Source organism: Crocuta crocuta, unplaced genomic scaffold (assembly GCF_008692635.1).
Source record: "Crocuta crocuta isolate KB4526 unplaced genomic scaffold, BGI_CrCroc_1.0 scaffold77, whole genome shotgun sequence".
Lineage (NCBI taxonomy): Eukaryota > Metazoa > Chordata > Mammalia > Carnivora > Hyaenidae > Crocuta > Crocuta crocuta.
Window position 1 is genome coordinate 386,296 of NW_027532172.1, and position 15,508 is coordinate 401,803.

General features: G+C 54.8%; 1 protein-coding gene across 4 annotated transcripts in view; it reads right to left on the bottom strand.

The window, feature by feature from the left end:
* The window catches only part of EPS15L1 (epidermal growth factor receptor pathway substrate 15 like 1), a 92,634-nt gene extending 77,369 nt beyond the window's left edge, over positions 1–15,265 (bottom strand). For all 4 annotated transcript variants that reach the window (XM_077777056.1, XM_077777055.1, XM_077777054.1 and 1 more), the window contains exon 1: positions 15,200–15,265. In XM_077777056.1, coding sequence (XP_077633182.1) covers positions 15,200–15,232 — 33 coding nt within the window. In that variant the 5' untranslated portion in view covers positions 15,233–15,265. The remainder of the gene's footprint in view (positions 1–15,199) is intronic.
* Between the last annotated feature and the right edge of the window lie 243 nt (positions 15,266–15,508).

Below are 15,508 nucleotides of genomic sequence, written 5' to 3' on the forward strand. Positions count from 1 at the left end.
CCTGCTTCGGATTCTTTCTCTCCCTCTCTCTCTGCTCCCTCCCCTGCTCATGCTGCCTCTCTCTCTCTCTCTCTCTCTCTCTCTTTCTCTTTCAGAAATAAATAAAACATTAAAAAATGTAAAAAAAAAAAAAGTCTCTTATAGTCTATTCCCCTCCCTGTTTTTATACTATTTCTGCTTCCCTTCTCTTATGTTCTGTTTTGTATCTTAAATTCCACATGAGTGAAGTCATAGGATATTTATCTTTCTCAGACTAATTTCGCTTAGCATAATACACTCTAGTTCCACCCATGTTGTTGCAAATGGCAAGATTTCATTCTTTCTGATCGCCGAATTAATACTCCATTGTATATATATATATATATATATACCACATCTTCTTTATCCATTCATCTGTCGATGGACATTTGGAGTTCAGCAGTTTCTTAAAAACAATTAAACCTTCAACTATCACGAGCCCCAGTAACTGTCCTGGGTATTCATCCAGAGAAATGAAGACTTAGGTTCACATGGCACCCTGCGCTCAGATGTTTAGTGCAGCTTTATTCATCACCGCCCTGAACTGGAAACATATCAGACGTCCTTCAATGGGGTGAACGAACCGTGACCATCCCCCATGGACCACTACCTGCTGATGAAAAGCCAAGGAATGAACTACCGATACACACCACAACCTGGAAACCTCCCCAGAGGATCACACACTAAGTGCAAAGGCCAATCTCCAAAGGCTGCGTGCTGTGTGATTCCATCATACAACATTATTAAAATGCTGATTATGGAAATGAACAGATAAATGGTTACCAGGGGTTAAGGAAGGCGTGGGAGTGGCTAAAAGGAACCTAGAGGAGGGACCCCTGTGTGGGATGGAGCTGTCTGCATCTGGCCACAGCAATGTAGAAGTCTTGGTTGTGACAGCTACTACAGGCTTGCAAAATGTTACCGCTGCAGGACACTGAGTGAAGGGCACACAGGGTCACTCTGCATTCTTTTTCCAAACTGCTTGTAAATCTACAGTGGTCGCAAAATAATTTTATTTTTTAATTTTTGAGAGAGAGAGAGAGAGAGAGAGAGAGCATGAACAGGGAAGGGTCCGAGAGAGAGGGAAGACACAGAATCCAAAACAGGCTCCAGGCTGTGAGCTGACTGTCAGCACAGAGCCTGACACAGGGCTCGGACCCACGAACCGTGAGATCATGACCTGAGCCGAAGTCAGATGCTTAACCGACTGAGCCACCCAGGCGCCCCTTAAAATAAATTTTTAAAAGACAGTGAGAGAGACAGAGGCCTCACAAACAAATAACAAGGTCACCTCTTTAGACAATCAGGTCACCTACTTAGATTTGAATATGGACTGGTATCAATCGGGGAATACTAAGGAATAATTAAATGTGTAAGGTGCTGGGGTGCCTGGGGGGCTCAGTCGGTTAAGCGTCCAACTCGATTTTGGCTCAGGTCATGATCTCATGGTTCATGAGATCACACCCCATGTCAGGCTCCGTGTGGAGCCTGCTTGAGATTCTCTCTCCCTCTCTCTCTCTGCCTCTCCCCTGCTCACCCTTGTGTGCACTTTCTCCCTCTCTCTCTCAAAATAAGCTTTAAATAAATAGATAAATAAATAAATAATACAGTGTTGATAGGCTACCATGGTTATGTAAAGACAAATGGTCTTACTGTCAGAGATACATATAGAAATATGATTTCAGAAATTTAAAATAAAAATCTCAGAAATAAAAATGTGTATGGCAGAGGAGTCCAGGGACGGTAGACTCCTGTGCAGAGACGTGAAAAATGGCATTTGTTATAAACGGATGGTGAGTGCATGAGACTTCATTAAACTCTTCCCTCTACTATGAGCGTGTGCAAAATTTTACAGAAAGACCAGCATTTGCTAGGTTGCTGCTTCTGCAAGGACCCTAACAGTTCGAGCTGCTTCGGGTGTTCAGCGTGATATGCAAAGAGTAGCTTTATCACGAGCAGTGTCATACGTCTGTGTAAAGTAAAAACTAACATTTCTTTAACACACACACACCCTTCCACTACTGTAAGCCCCCCCCCCCTTGGGAGGTCTACCCCGAGGAAGTGATTAACTAACTATGCAGGTGTTATACCCAGATCGCAGTATCCTCAATGACCAGAGACCACCGGGGAGACCGAGTCACACATGCAAAGGCAAAGGGCTTTATTACGGGCTCTAGCTCGGGCTCCCAGACCTCACCAGCGCAGTGGATTCGGCCTTGGGCAGTGTGTAGCTGCCTGATAGTTTCAGGGAAACTGAAACTTAGGCCTTCTAGTTTAGAGGGGAAACTTAAAGCCTATTATGGAGTCAGTCTGGTTTAGGCTTGTGTCCTTACACAGGAGGTGGGGAAAGGCAAGAGGGATGTATCAGCTCACGCTGCTTGTGGGCGAGGGCTACAGGTGACGGCAAAGGTTGAGAACAGGTGAGGGAGGAGAATATACTGTGAAGCACTGAAAACAGCACAGGCAGAACATTTATGAGTGGGCTAGGACCGTCAGGTATTTGCTAAGCAAAGGGAGGGCCCAAGCTGGCACCCTGGTCACGGCGCGGCCGGCAAGCACACGGCCATCATGTAAGCACAAGGGCCTGAGTGTGGCAGGACGGACGCAGCATGCTAACAGTGGCCTGGCTGTCCCCCTGTGGCTCTGAGTCTGCCAGTGCCCTACAGCAGCGCACACTGCTTCACTGCTTTTGTAAGTAAGACACAAAAGGGAAAGAGACACATTCAACGAGAAGACGGATCGGAAGATACGCGATTCTCCCTGGGGGCGGTAATGACCGCCATGACGTGAGCTGAAGGTGTGTACCCGCCATGCAGCACAGGGTACGGCACCTCCATCCGACCCGCGCGGAACTCAAGGCCTGCGGTGGGGACAGGGCCTGGGGGGTGAGGCCTGCAGTCCCCACCTACAAGGAGAACCAAAGAGCAAGAGAACCAGGCCTGCAAGTTTAGACGCAGAGAAGCATCGAGGGGAACAGGACAGCCAGAGGGAGTTTCGGGCCGGGAAGTACCTGGAGGCTCAGCCGTAAAAGCGCCAGCGCTCCCAGGAGCCCACTGCTCTTGGCCCCACACTCCCAGCACCAGGAGAAGCAGAGCCACACAGAGGTCAAGAGTGCCACCAGACAGATGTGGACGCAAGTCCTGCCCCACCGCCAGAGTGCTGTGTAACCCTGGGGTGGGTGAGCAGCCTCTCTGTGCCTCGGTTTCTTCACCTGGAAAATAAGGATGAGCATTCCCACCACCAGAGCCGGGCACGGGGCGAGCTCTCCTCCAGCGCCCGCTGCATACAGTCCTGTTCTCTCCCTCGTCCTCTCCTTCCACCGGCGCCCACGTGAAAACGTACCCCATCCCCAGAAATGTTCCTTCAGCCCGGTTCTGCCTGAAGCTACTACCCGCCCCTTTCCCAGAAACCTTCTGAAAGAGTGGTCTGCCCTTGGACTTGTAAATCTTTCATTCACTTGTTCAACAAACACGCGTTACACACAATGAGGAGGAATCAGGGATACAAAGAGTGTGTGACAGCGCTCTAGGGCTCAAGATGGGGAGACAGGCGCAAAGTGAGCCCGTGACTACAGCAAAGTGAGCCCATGACTACAGCACGTGCCAACGGACTCGAGGGCTACGACAGCAGGAGGCACAGCCGAAGCCTCCAGAGCCTGAGCGAGGGGCCAGGGATGGGCAAAGTGGGCTCCGGGGCAGAGGGGGCCGGCAGGGACTCGGGCTCATTCAGCACCCAGGAAGGGTGGACCCAGTGAGAGAACAGGCTCTGTGCCCGCCCGGCTGAGGAGCCCGGAACGGGATCCCTGAGGCGACCAGAGCCAACGTGCACGTGAGCCGGTGGAATGAATATGCACTTGGCTACGCAGAGCGGGTGACAGGGAGCACCAGCAGGAAGCAACCGGGGAGAGACTTGGGCAGGCGTCCAGGAGGAGGAGGCCAAGGAATGCAGCCGCTCGCTGCGCGCGAACACGGACAGGATGAGCCGTTCACCTTTACACATTCTGCGGGCTGCTCCTCCGGGACACCGAGGTGGGGACCTCTGCAGTTTCTACAGAAAACCCGTGGAGCTCCTAGTCTGGAGGGATTCATTACGCTGTCACTGTCATTACGCGTGACAACACACACTGAGGGCCATCAAGGGCTGGAGAAGAGACGGGGATGGCAGGGGCACTCGGCAGCCCAGACACGCCCCCGCCCCAGCTGAGCCTGCCCGAGCGGGCGCGACAACAGGCATGCCAGGGAGCACCTGCAACACAGACAGAGGAGGCACTGTGCCGGGACACCACCAAGGGAGTAGGAAGGGATCAGGGATGGGCGTCGGGGCGGGGGCGCGGTATGAGGGTGAGTGCAGCCACACAGAGGACTGGGTGGCGCTGGAAAGGGTCAAGCAATAAGAGCCCCGGGGACCTTGCCCGGGCAGCCTAGGCGGAGCAGGGAGCGGATTCTAGCCCATTCTGCCACAAGCGCTGTTGAAGATGAGAAGTGGCCCCGGTCTCCCCACAGCCCTCCCTGGACATGGCTCCTCCTAGCCCCCATCCTCTCTGTCCTTCCTTCCTCTGGACGGTGGACTGGGCCCTGAACGGACTCACAGGGGTGACAGCTCAGCAGTAGGGGCCCCCCCACAGCAGAGCGCCTACCACCTTCCTGAGAACACCCACTTCCCACGATGCTCCCGGCCTTCCCCAAGTGGGCCCTGAATCTGCCCCATATTCCTTTCCTAGATCAGCCACCTGGGCCATCTTCTGAGCTCTGGCCCAGTGTTTCGCCATCCCTCAAGAGAACACACTGCCCGGGACTCAGGGCTCCCCAAGGCGGATGGGGTCAGCAGCTCTCCACGCCCCTCCCCTCCTCTCTGTGGATGGCATCATCACCCTCCCGGTACCCATGGCTCTAATATAGAGCCTGGGGATCCTCAGGCACCAGGCACTGAGGAGGCACCCAGATTCCATGGAGGAGTGGAGCATCACGGTCTGGTCAGGGAACAAACACAGACGAGCAAACGTGCTGGCAGGAGCAGAGAGAGGAATTACACGCGGTTACTCCTCGGCCCGGAAAGGACCCTCTGCAGTTGGCAAGCAGTACAAGGTTCCAACCCTCTGCCTAGCTCTCGAGGAGCCCCACAGCCATCTCCTGCCTCCACCGGCTGACTGCACTACTCTCCCCCACACATACAGCCACCTGGAGCTCACACATACTCACCCAGAGACCCCTGCACCAATCAAACGTGCACAGCACTCAATCCCGGCTTTCCTTCCTGCTCCGGCAGATGCTCTAAGTACCGCGTGCCTTCCACTCCTTGTCTCCGTCCAAGTTACTCCCTGAGCCTGCTGAAGGCCAGTTACCTCCCAGCCCCACAAATGACCCCTTGCCTTAAAAAGCCTCCCAAAGTCCCCCAAATGAAGTGAGTCCCTCCCACCCCGACACTCCCATAGCCCCGAACTTACAAATGGGACGTTTCTCAATGTCCAATTTTTGTCAGGACCTCCCTCCTACATTTCTAATTCAGTGAAGGGGGGTGAGGTAAGAGGTCTCACATTTATTCTACCTCTTGCAATGCTGGGTCAGGAACCAGGCCTTCCTTAAACGTTTGTTCACAGAATGGGTAAGATTTCAATGGGGCCTCAGGAGGAAGGGGTGCGGGGAGAGCAATGCTCGGGTAGACACAGCCCCACCACTCAGCAGCAGAGTACAGACAAAAACCTCGCGGGGCCTCAGTTTCCCCTTCCACAGGATGGGAATGATACAGTGCCTGCCCTGAGGATTACTTTGAGCACCAAACGAGAAGATGTAGGTAAAGCACAGTCCACAATTGGGAGATGCTACTGCGTCCATTATCGCCCTTATTATTACAATCACTGAGACAGAGGAGCGGGCTTTCTTTACAAAGAATCGCGGCAGACGGGAATCGAGGTCAGGCAAGGCTACTACCAGGAGGTCTCTTGTGAGCACCGAACCCAGGTCCTTAGAGCCACAGCAGATAATCTTTGCCAAAACACAGGACAACAATTCACCAGACGCTGGCCACGCTGCGGTGCCTGTCGTACTCATTTGCTCTCTCACCCAGTCGGTGGAGCCACTCCCAACACCTAGGGCACCCCAGTCTTTTACTAGTTCTTAAGTCTCACTGATGACTTTTTTTAAAACGTGCAATTTCACACAGAGAGGGGTAAGTGCTTAGTAGCTGTGAAGCAAAGGTTATCTTCAAGGGGCTCAAAGGCAACAAAAAATTAAATCAAGAGGCTGAATGCCAACAGGACTAGCTTGGCTTGAAAGAAAATGTCGATTCCCTGGTCTGGCGTGTGGGCGACAGAAACAAGAGCACCGGCTCGCACCCACTCAGCAGCCGCTCATCCCTGTGGAATCCTCTGCTCCACGGGAAGTGTGTCCGGGACGGATACACGGTGCACGGCAGGCACAGCGACCGTTCTCGTCTTCGTCAAAGAAAACCCCCGATGGGAGAAATGTTCTCAATAACACACACCTAGGTCTGCCCAGTTCTGGCACCTCCAACCCGGAACTGCTGCTTCCAGCTAGGGGGTGGGGGGGGCGGTTTAGAGGGCAAATCCATGCCCCAAACCTCCCGGTCCTGGTTTAAGAGTGTCCATGTGAGGACCTCACCACCAACAGTTCTTTCTGTTTATTCTGTCCCCTTTAAAAATGGTCTGGGGAGGGAGCGCCTGGGTGGCTCAGGCAGTTAAGCATCTGACTTCAGCTCAGTCATGATCTCACGGTTCCTGGGTTCGAGCCACGCATCGGGTTCTGTGCTGACAGCTCAGAGCCTGGAGCTGCTTCAGATTCTGTGTATGTGTCTCTCTCTCTGCCCCTCCCCTGCTCACGCTCCATCTCTGTCTCTCAAAAATAAATAAACGTTAAAAAGAAAGTGGTCTGAAAGATCGTTTCCTTTTCCCACTGGATACGTAAAACTGAAAACAACCTTTGTGGATTAAGAAAAGCCAATTTTCTATGGATCGACAGGCATGCCTGTCACTGCCACTAGTGAATCAGAGAGCCTCCTCCCCACCCTCTCAGGGCAGAAGCAAAGAGACATCGGCAGCCCTGCGAAGGCATGGGGGCCTGGCCATCAGGACGCTGGCCCCCAAGGCCTCCCTGACTTACAACCCCAGGGCAGGAGGTGCCTGCTTCTCCCCTTAGAGACAAAACATTTCCACCGATCAACTACCATCCAGGGCGACTAGAGGGACTGCTCCCGGTTGCTATTCGGAGTCCGTAGCATCAGTCAACAGATGGTTACCACCCGCCTGCTGCAGGGGCGTGGGACACAGCAGGGACACGGCTGCTCCTGCCCCCCCGGGGGCCCACCGTGTGGTGTCCACGGGAGGGAACACTGGCTTTGGAGCTGTGGTCTGACCCAAGCGCCCCACTCCCTGGGAGGCCTGAAAACAGTCATCTTACCACTGTCCTTCTTAGTTTCCTTGTTCAGAAAGGAGAGCCGGGACAGTGGCAATGACACACCTGCGCCCCAGATCTCTCCCCCCAACTGGGTTTCTGGAGTCAGGGAAGGGGGCTCTGACCGGGTAGGAGGGGGTGGGGAGCAGCCAGTCTGGAAAGGCTGCACCCATCTGCTGCCTCTGGTCCCGCCGCAGCGGAAGAGGGGAAAGGGGAAGGAAGAGCCAGACCCCCCCCACCCTTCCTCTTCTCCTTATTTCCAACCCAGAGGGGCAATTCACTCCACCTGTGCGGGCTGCCACCTGACCTCCTCGAGGGTGTCTGCCACACGGGGTCCTGCTTATCTGTGTGCCTGGGAGCCCAGCTCCGGCTGAGCCACCTGCAGGGAAGGGGCTGTTTCTTGGTCTCATTCCAGCACCGGGCGGACGCTCAGCAAAGGGACCTGACACAACCCCCAGGAGGCAGGCTGCTTCTCAGCTGCCCCTAAATGTGGGGTCCCCGGCCTGGAGGGCCTGCTGCAAGGTGGCAGGTCTGATCTCAGCTGACCCAGCCACCCACCCGGCACTGCCCGGGACAGCGGGTCTGGTCTGGCCCTGCTGGCCGCACACACGCCTGCCTTCCCCACCCCACCCCCAACTTGGAAGGCCCCTGCCCTACACTCCTTTAGTCACAAACCCCTCTCCTCTCCCAGAGTCCACCTCATGTCAGGCTGCTCTTCGCCACTTCGTGCCCAAATCACAACAAAAGTCCCCGAGCTAGTGTCCGGCTCTGCACATTCTCTATGCAGGCGGTCAGATCTAAACACGTCACTTCCCTCCTCGAGAACCTGCCACAGCCCCTCACGGCCTCACACACGGTGGACCTGCCCCACCATTCTGCCATTTGTTCAACAGGATTCCTGAACACCTGGGGAACAAGGACAAATTAAAACAGGCCTTTCTGGGCATAGTCTAGGTGATGGGGGAGAGACCGACCATCCATCAAATAATCCCACCAGCAGGAAATTACAAACTGGCGTGTGGAAAAGCACAGAGCATCCCCACAGGCAGTAACAGAGAAGCTGGGCCAATCTGTCAGGGAAGGCTTTCCCTCAGGAAGTGAGGTGCCAGCTGAGATATGAAGAGGAGAAGTTAACCCAGAGATAAAACAGGGGGAAGAAAATCCCTGAAAGGAACCATAAATAGCATATGCAAAGGCCCTGAGGCAAGACGGAATGTCGCCTGAGCAAGCAACTGAAAAAAAATGCCAAGGGGCCACAGGGCAGAGCAAACAGGGAGGAGGGCAGCACTGGGGAGCGTGGGGTGCAGGTGGGCAGCGTGCTTCCTGTCCGCAGAGAGGGACAGCCAGGCCCCCTGACACCACCATTCTCTGCTTTCAGCCAGTGTCTACAAAAGGCAAACTGACTTTTTACCAGCAGGCCTGAAAGGTAGTAAGTCGATTCTGCCACCGAGAGTGCAACAATCCCCCCTGTAGGCAGAGCCAGGCCAAAATGCAAGGAGGTGGCTGGTTCTGGCCGTCTGTAACCTCTCCCGCCCTCCAGCAGCTTGGGATGTTAAGGCTGGGCCCACTACTGCAGTAGGCAGAGCATTCTACGCAGAGGCGGCCCTTTGGGCCACACAGCAGGCAGGTCTCCCTCTCTCACCCCGCCCCCTCGTCGGCCACTCTAGGCAAGCAGATGCCCTGTCAGTCCCTTTTGTCTCAGGCCAATCTGTAGGCCAGGCACAGACCGTGTCCCACTTACCAAACCACCTTCTCCCTTTAATCCCTACGTGACCCTAACTAAAAGAGGGAGGTGGACCCCAAGGTCTCAGCCCCGGCCTCACATCCGGCCCTCTGTGCTGGAATCCCAGTCTCCTGGCCTTTGTTCATTCTGCTTTGCCTCTGTCTGAAAGAGCATTCCCCCCTCCCTTCCCTGCGTCCCCGCGGCCCAGCGCCAACGCCCCTTCTCCTCCACGCAGCCGGCTCCACAGGGAAGCATGTGACCCGCCCCTCGTCCAGCTCACGCCACCTGCGGCCTCTGCCTCCACTGTGACCTGGACCAAGGCGACTCTCCTCGTGGGCCGGACATGGCTCACATTTCTGCATCTGCCCCGAAGCACCCAACACCCACTCCGGCAGGGAAACCTGCTGACCCCCCGTAAAGACGAAAAGGCAGCCTTTCTGTTTCCCCTGCAACGTTCCAGGGAGATGAGATCAAGACAATAAAATAAAAATGTAAACAGGTGATCTTCTCTCCATCAGACTGCACAGCATCTGGGGGACACAGCGCCTACTACCTAGGGAGCATGGCCACTGTTTAAAACCACGTAAGCCCTCACACTGTCGAATGCTTGGCAGTTCAAGAAATAAAAAGAAACTGGAGTGCAACACAGAGCCCCAGACCCGCGTCAGATGAGCTGTGTCAGCACGCGCTTGCTGGGTGTGACCTTTCACAAGTGACCTATGCCTCCGGGAACCAGTTCACCTCTTTATAAAAAGGGAGGATAAGTCGGAGCAGGGAGCCCTGGGAGGGAAGGTGAGCAATCTGAAATGCCCCTTCTGCTCAGTCCTTGGCGCCTGCGTAGGGAGGCTTCCCCACCTCACCTGCGGGACTGTACGCTTGGCTTCACAGTCCGCACAGCGCCAAGCACACGACTGTGGGACAGACCAGACTTGCTCATTGCCTGCCGTCTGCACCCCGGTCCTCAGAACCTGGGCTCCACGGGACAGAACTGTGTTCAGGGTCACTGCCACCTCTCACAGCCCAGGCGGAGCCCAGCCCAACACATGCCTGCTGAATGAACAGCGTGATCCACGAACAAGAGGCACTGACAGCCCACCCGTCACCCTGCGAGGTGCCAACGCCCCACTGTCAGGATGCGGATACTTAACAGTTAGGCCCAATTTGCACATGACAAAGGGAGATACAGAAAATACTGCATGACTGAGGGCCCAGAGAGAACATCTGGGGACCCTAACATGGGAAACACCCACCCCCTGAAGGGACCTCATGTGATTGCGGGGAGGGAGAGGCGTCTTTGGGGAAGAATGTGGACTAGCTTTCCGAGTGGATGCTGGCTGCTCAGGTGAGGTCTGGGTGGGGAGAACCTGAGGGCACCGCCCAGAGGGGCTGACAACCCGCCTCTCCTGGAGGGGTGGCGGCTGTGTCCATCCATCGGCACAATAACGGGAAGTGACCTGCGGCATCAGGGAGTGGATGACACTCAGCACTTGGGTACCATCTGATCAAAGAGAGTCCACTTCCGGGATCAGCTGATCGGGTGAAGAGCCAGGCATGAGAAAGTTGCTTTAAAGTTCAAAATTGGGGCAGAGGGAGCAAAACTTGTACGTTCTTTCTCAACTGGGAGCTACTCGGTCCACAGAAACCAGGCCAACTCAGGTCAGTACGACAAAAGGCCAGTCAGGGAATTCTGGATCTTATGGGGCAGGGCCAATCTTTACCCTAAACCCTGGCTCTGTACCCACCCATTTATACCACATCACCATTAGCATTCTAGTAAGAAAGAGACTGGCATTGCTTTAAGAGGCAAAAAAAAAAAAAAAAAAGGGGGACGAAAGGACAACCAAGTGTCCCAAGCACTTGGCATTCGCCGCAGACATGTTCACCGGGTGTTGCTCTGGGCAAGGTGCCCAGCAGGCTGCCTGGAAGAGGGGAAAGAGCGGGGCTCTGAAAGCAGATGGATGTGGGGTCGACCCACCAACTAGGACTTTGGCAAGTTACTTAAATCTCCGTGGGTCTCACTTTGTGAAACGGGAATAAAAACCTCCCAGAATGTGATACCCATTAAGAAGATGATGTGTCTCAAGCTCCCGGTGCTGGACCCCAATGGCGAGGGGGAGGGGGGTGTGTGGAACCTCTTGGGCACAGGACACTCTCTTCATCAACAAGCCCAATGCTTCCCATGTGCTTCCCAGGTCAAGAGCCACATGAGGGACCCACAGAAGGTACAAGATGTAGAACTGACGTTCAGGTGGGACTGAGGGAAGACACCAGCAGCAAGGCCTCTGGGAGCAGGCGCAGCTGCAGCAGGCGGTCACAGCATGAGGTGGCGGCAACAGAGCCATGGAGGGTGTCGGGAACAGAGCACTGGGAAGAGCAAGGTTTACATGGAGGTGGTGCAAGTGCGGGAGGGCAAGCCGGCCAGGCCAGGCACGGGGTAGTCGAGCTGGACACAGAGGGGAGCAGCTGGAAGCTTCTGGAGCAGGGGGATGGTTGTGTGGGGAGGGAGAGTCTAAGTAGGAAGGGGGCCGGCCGCAGCCTGTGAACTTGTGCCTGTGCTAAGGAGGCGGCCAAGTCCGGCGGTGGTGGGTGGCGAACGGAGAAACAGGAGGCTGGACTCCAGAAGGGTCCTGGAGGGGCAAGGACATGCTCTGCGGGGAGACCCTAAGACGGAGCAGACAGGACGCAGTGTTGTGGGGCTCAAGGGCGACCAACGACAGGCCACCAGGGTTAAGGATAGTATGACGACCAGTCACTTACGAGACCACGTGGTACAAAGGGGTGAGGGACACAGGTGCATTTCCGGGGTAGGAGAGGCAAAGGGGAGCTTGCCCAGAGGCAGAGAGAAATGGAAATCACTGAGCCGCCAACGGAGGGAGAAATCAACCCTGACTCTTCAAAACAGCACGATTTCTATGCAGGGTCATCAGAGGCTGTACAGGGATAGAGGTGTCACAGATGCGGGGGACCGTGAAGCAGACCAGGAAAGGCACCGATAGCAGAAGTGCTGGTGACAGCAGACAAACACACTGCCCCTCTCCCCTCTGCCACCCTGCCGGCAGCTGCTTTACCCACCTTCAACTGGCCATCCTTGTTCTAAATTCCACGTTCTGAGAATGTTCCAAGTGTGCCCTACACGTCAGTCCCCAGCACAGCCTCACGCTCCAGGCAGGTCCCTGAATGCCCCGACCAGAAATTATCCTGGAATCCTACCCATGAGTCTCTGGTAATTATCTGTGACACTGTGTGATCCCTCAGCCAGACCGAAAGCACTGGAAGGGGCTATGCCTCACACCCTGGCCGACAGGAACACCTGGTGCAGCAGAGCTTCCCATAAGAACAGGTGTGGAGAGGGGTGCCGGGGAGGCTCGGTCAGTTAAGCATCTGACTCTTGATTTCAGCTTGGGTCATGATCTCGCGGTTCGTGAGTTCGAGCCCCATGTCAGGCTTTGCACTGATAGGGTGGAGCCTGCTTAGGCTTTTCTCTCTCTCTTTCTCTCTCTCTCTCAAAATAAATAAATAAACTTAAAAAGAAAAAAGAAGAGGTGCAGAGAAGTGCTATAAAACTACCTGAAGGACTAAAGCCTGGTCACGCCTTTGTTCAACAAAGGTATAAAGGAACAGGAAAAAGCACAGAGGTCTGCGACCTAAACTTGTCATGGGCCCCTGGCTGTCAGTCTCTTGCAACTCCCACGGCTAGCCCCACCCCACACAGAGAGAAGACAAGCCACCTGCAAATGGCACTAGTAGGTATAAGTCACTGGTGCTTCGTGAGTATATCTGACACCTCCTGGGAGCTGGTCTAGGATCAAGAGCCTGTACCCGCTCTCCCTGGGTGCCTGGGTGTAGACCACAACTGGTGCCGAGGGGTGTGTGGAAAAGACACGATTCTGGTGGGACGGAGGGGGCCCTACTTTGACAAGCAATCAGCAAAGGCCTCTGGGAAGAATGACGTCTGAACTACCACCTGAAGCAGGGAAAGGATCCGGGGACTGAAAGCACCAAGAAAGAGACAGGGAAGAGCACTTCAGGAAGAAGGAACAGCCAGTGAGGACACCCCTGAGGACAGAGAAGGCTGGGACTATGGGAAGTGCAGAAAAGCAGCAAGGACAGCTGCAGTGTGAGGACCAGGGAAAGCATGAGGCAGGAGGGGGCTTCCTAAAAAAGAACTGGGATTTGATTCCAAAGGGTGCTAAGCACGTGAATCACATGACCCCAATCACGTTTTCATTCCTCCACTCACCGTAGCAAACCACCGCCTCCCTCTGAACCTAATTCTGCATCAGTAAAATAAGAATTCCCCTTTCCTTGTTGTGTGGATAAGCGCCAATGTGTTAGAAAGCGCTTAAACTCCAAAGCACTCAATGACCATTAGCCACTATTGTCATCAAGTTCAAATTAGGGCTGTCAAAGTTTGATAGGAAGTTTTAGAAAGATTTCCACACCCCCCCCAAAATGGGAGCACTTTCTCATTAAGTGAGCCTAAGTGAGTTTCACTCCCTAACACACAAATCCTAAATTATAGCATAATAATACCCTCTACCTATAGAGCACGTAGTCTACATAGCACTTTCATATCTGTTATAGGACATATTAATTAATAACCACTGGTCTTTAATACTTTTAATTTCCTGACAGTGTTAGAAATTGGCTAGTTTTTTTTTTTTTTAATGTTTTATTTCTGAGAGAGAGAGAGACAGCATGAGCAGGGGAGGGTCAGAGAGAGAGGGAGATACAGAATCTGAAATAGGCTCCAGGCTCTGAGCTAGCTGTCAGCACAGAGCCTGACGCGGGGCCCAAACCCATGAACGATGAGATAATGACCTGAGCCGAAGTCGGACGCTCAACCGACTGAGCCACCCAGGTGCCCCAGAAATTGGCTGGTTCCTGTAAGATTTAGCAGGTAGGTGTGTACGTCTCTCTCCTTGGAAAAGGTGACCAGGCATGCCAACCTATCTATCAGCTCTCTTAAGGTTCAGCATTCTTACCACAGCATTCTTACCGCTGTGGTCTACATTCCTGTATGTCCCAATCTGCCAGAGAATTAGATGATGGTAATAATTACAGTACCACGGAGTGCTTTGATGTGCCAGGCACTGTTCTAAGCGCTTTACATGCTTAATGTTCACATTATCCCTATATGTTTTATAATTTCCATTTTCCAAATGAGTTCTAAGGGCTTCATCCAAGGACACTCAGAGGAATAAATGACAGAGCCAAGAACTAAAAGGCAAGATGATATGACCCTGCGTCTTCTCTCTTCAGTCCAAGTCCGTGCCAGATAATTCAGACAAAGTGCTTATAACATGGTGCTTGGTACAACACAAGGATTCAGCAAATAAAGGCAGCTGTTGTTGGCAGGACACAGGTAGTTTCTAGTCCCCGTAAGAGTGTCACCTCCAGGAGAGCAGCGACCTTGTCTGTCTGGGTGACTGCTGCGCTCCCAGCACCTGGCCCAACGCACATCGGACCGACAGATAAATGAACGTCCCTCCCAGAAAGCAAGGCTGCCTGCGCAAGGCTCTTCTTTGCATGTTATATGTGTCGCGCCGCTGTTACTGCCCCTTAATGAGACCATCAGGCGGATCTGAAGACGCAGAAAGGAGACGTGCGAGCTCCTCTTTCTCAATTTAAGGGTCGCAGAAACAGCTCGTAAGGGAGAGAGGGATGAGTCCGGGATCGCTCTGCTGGAGGGTCCTGGCTCTGGCAGGGGTCTGCCCTCCACCCCGGCGGGGACACCATCCTCCCCGGCGCTGGGACCCGGCAGAAAACAAAGACTCGCGGGGCCGTCGCACCCACAGAAAGGCTCGCTCCCCTCGCCCACCTCCCCGAGTGAGAGCCTAGTGCCACCGTGCATCGCCCGGTCTGGGAGCCGCGGCTAAGGCCGGACGCGTAGCCGGGCCCGGGCCCTGAACTATGCACAACCGTGCAGCAGCCCCGCCTGGACGCCGCCCGCAGAGGGTCGCCAGGGAGCGGGAGGCCGCGGGCCGGGCCGGCCTGTCACCTTCAGGACCGCCCTCCCACTCGCCCTCCCTCCCCACAGGCCCCTCTNTACCTGCTGGGAGAGCGGGATGAGCGGAGCCGCCATCTTCCCGCCGACTCGGGCTCCGAGCGCCGGGGAGACGGGGGCGGGGCCGAGCGTGCGCACGGGTGTGAGGGGCGGTGCGCGCGCAGCTGAGTCCGGGAGGGGGCGGGGCCGAAGCAGGGCCGCGCACGCGCAATCGAAACGGAAGGGGCGGGGTCGAGGGCGGGTCGAGGGCGGGGCCGTGCACACCTCCCCCAGGCCAGGAGGGGGCGGGGCCGGTGGGGCGCGCGGGTCCCACGGTGTGAGTCAGGCATTTCTGTCCCTTTAATCCTCCGCCCG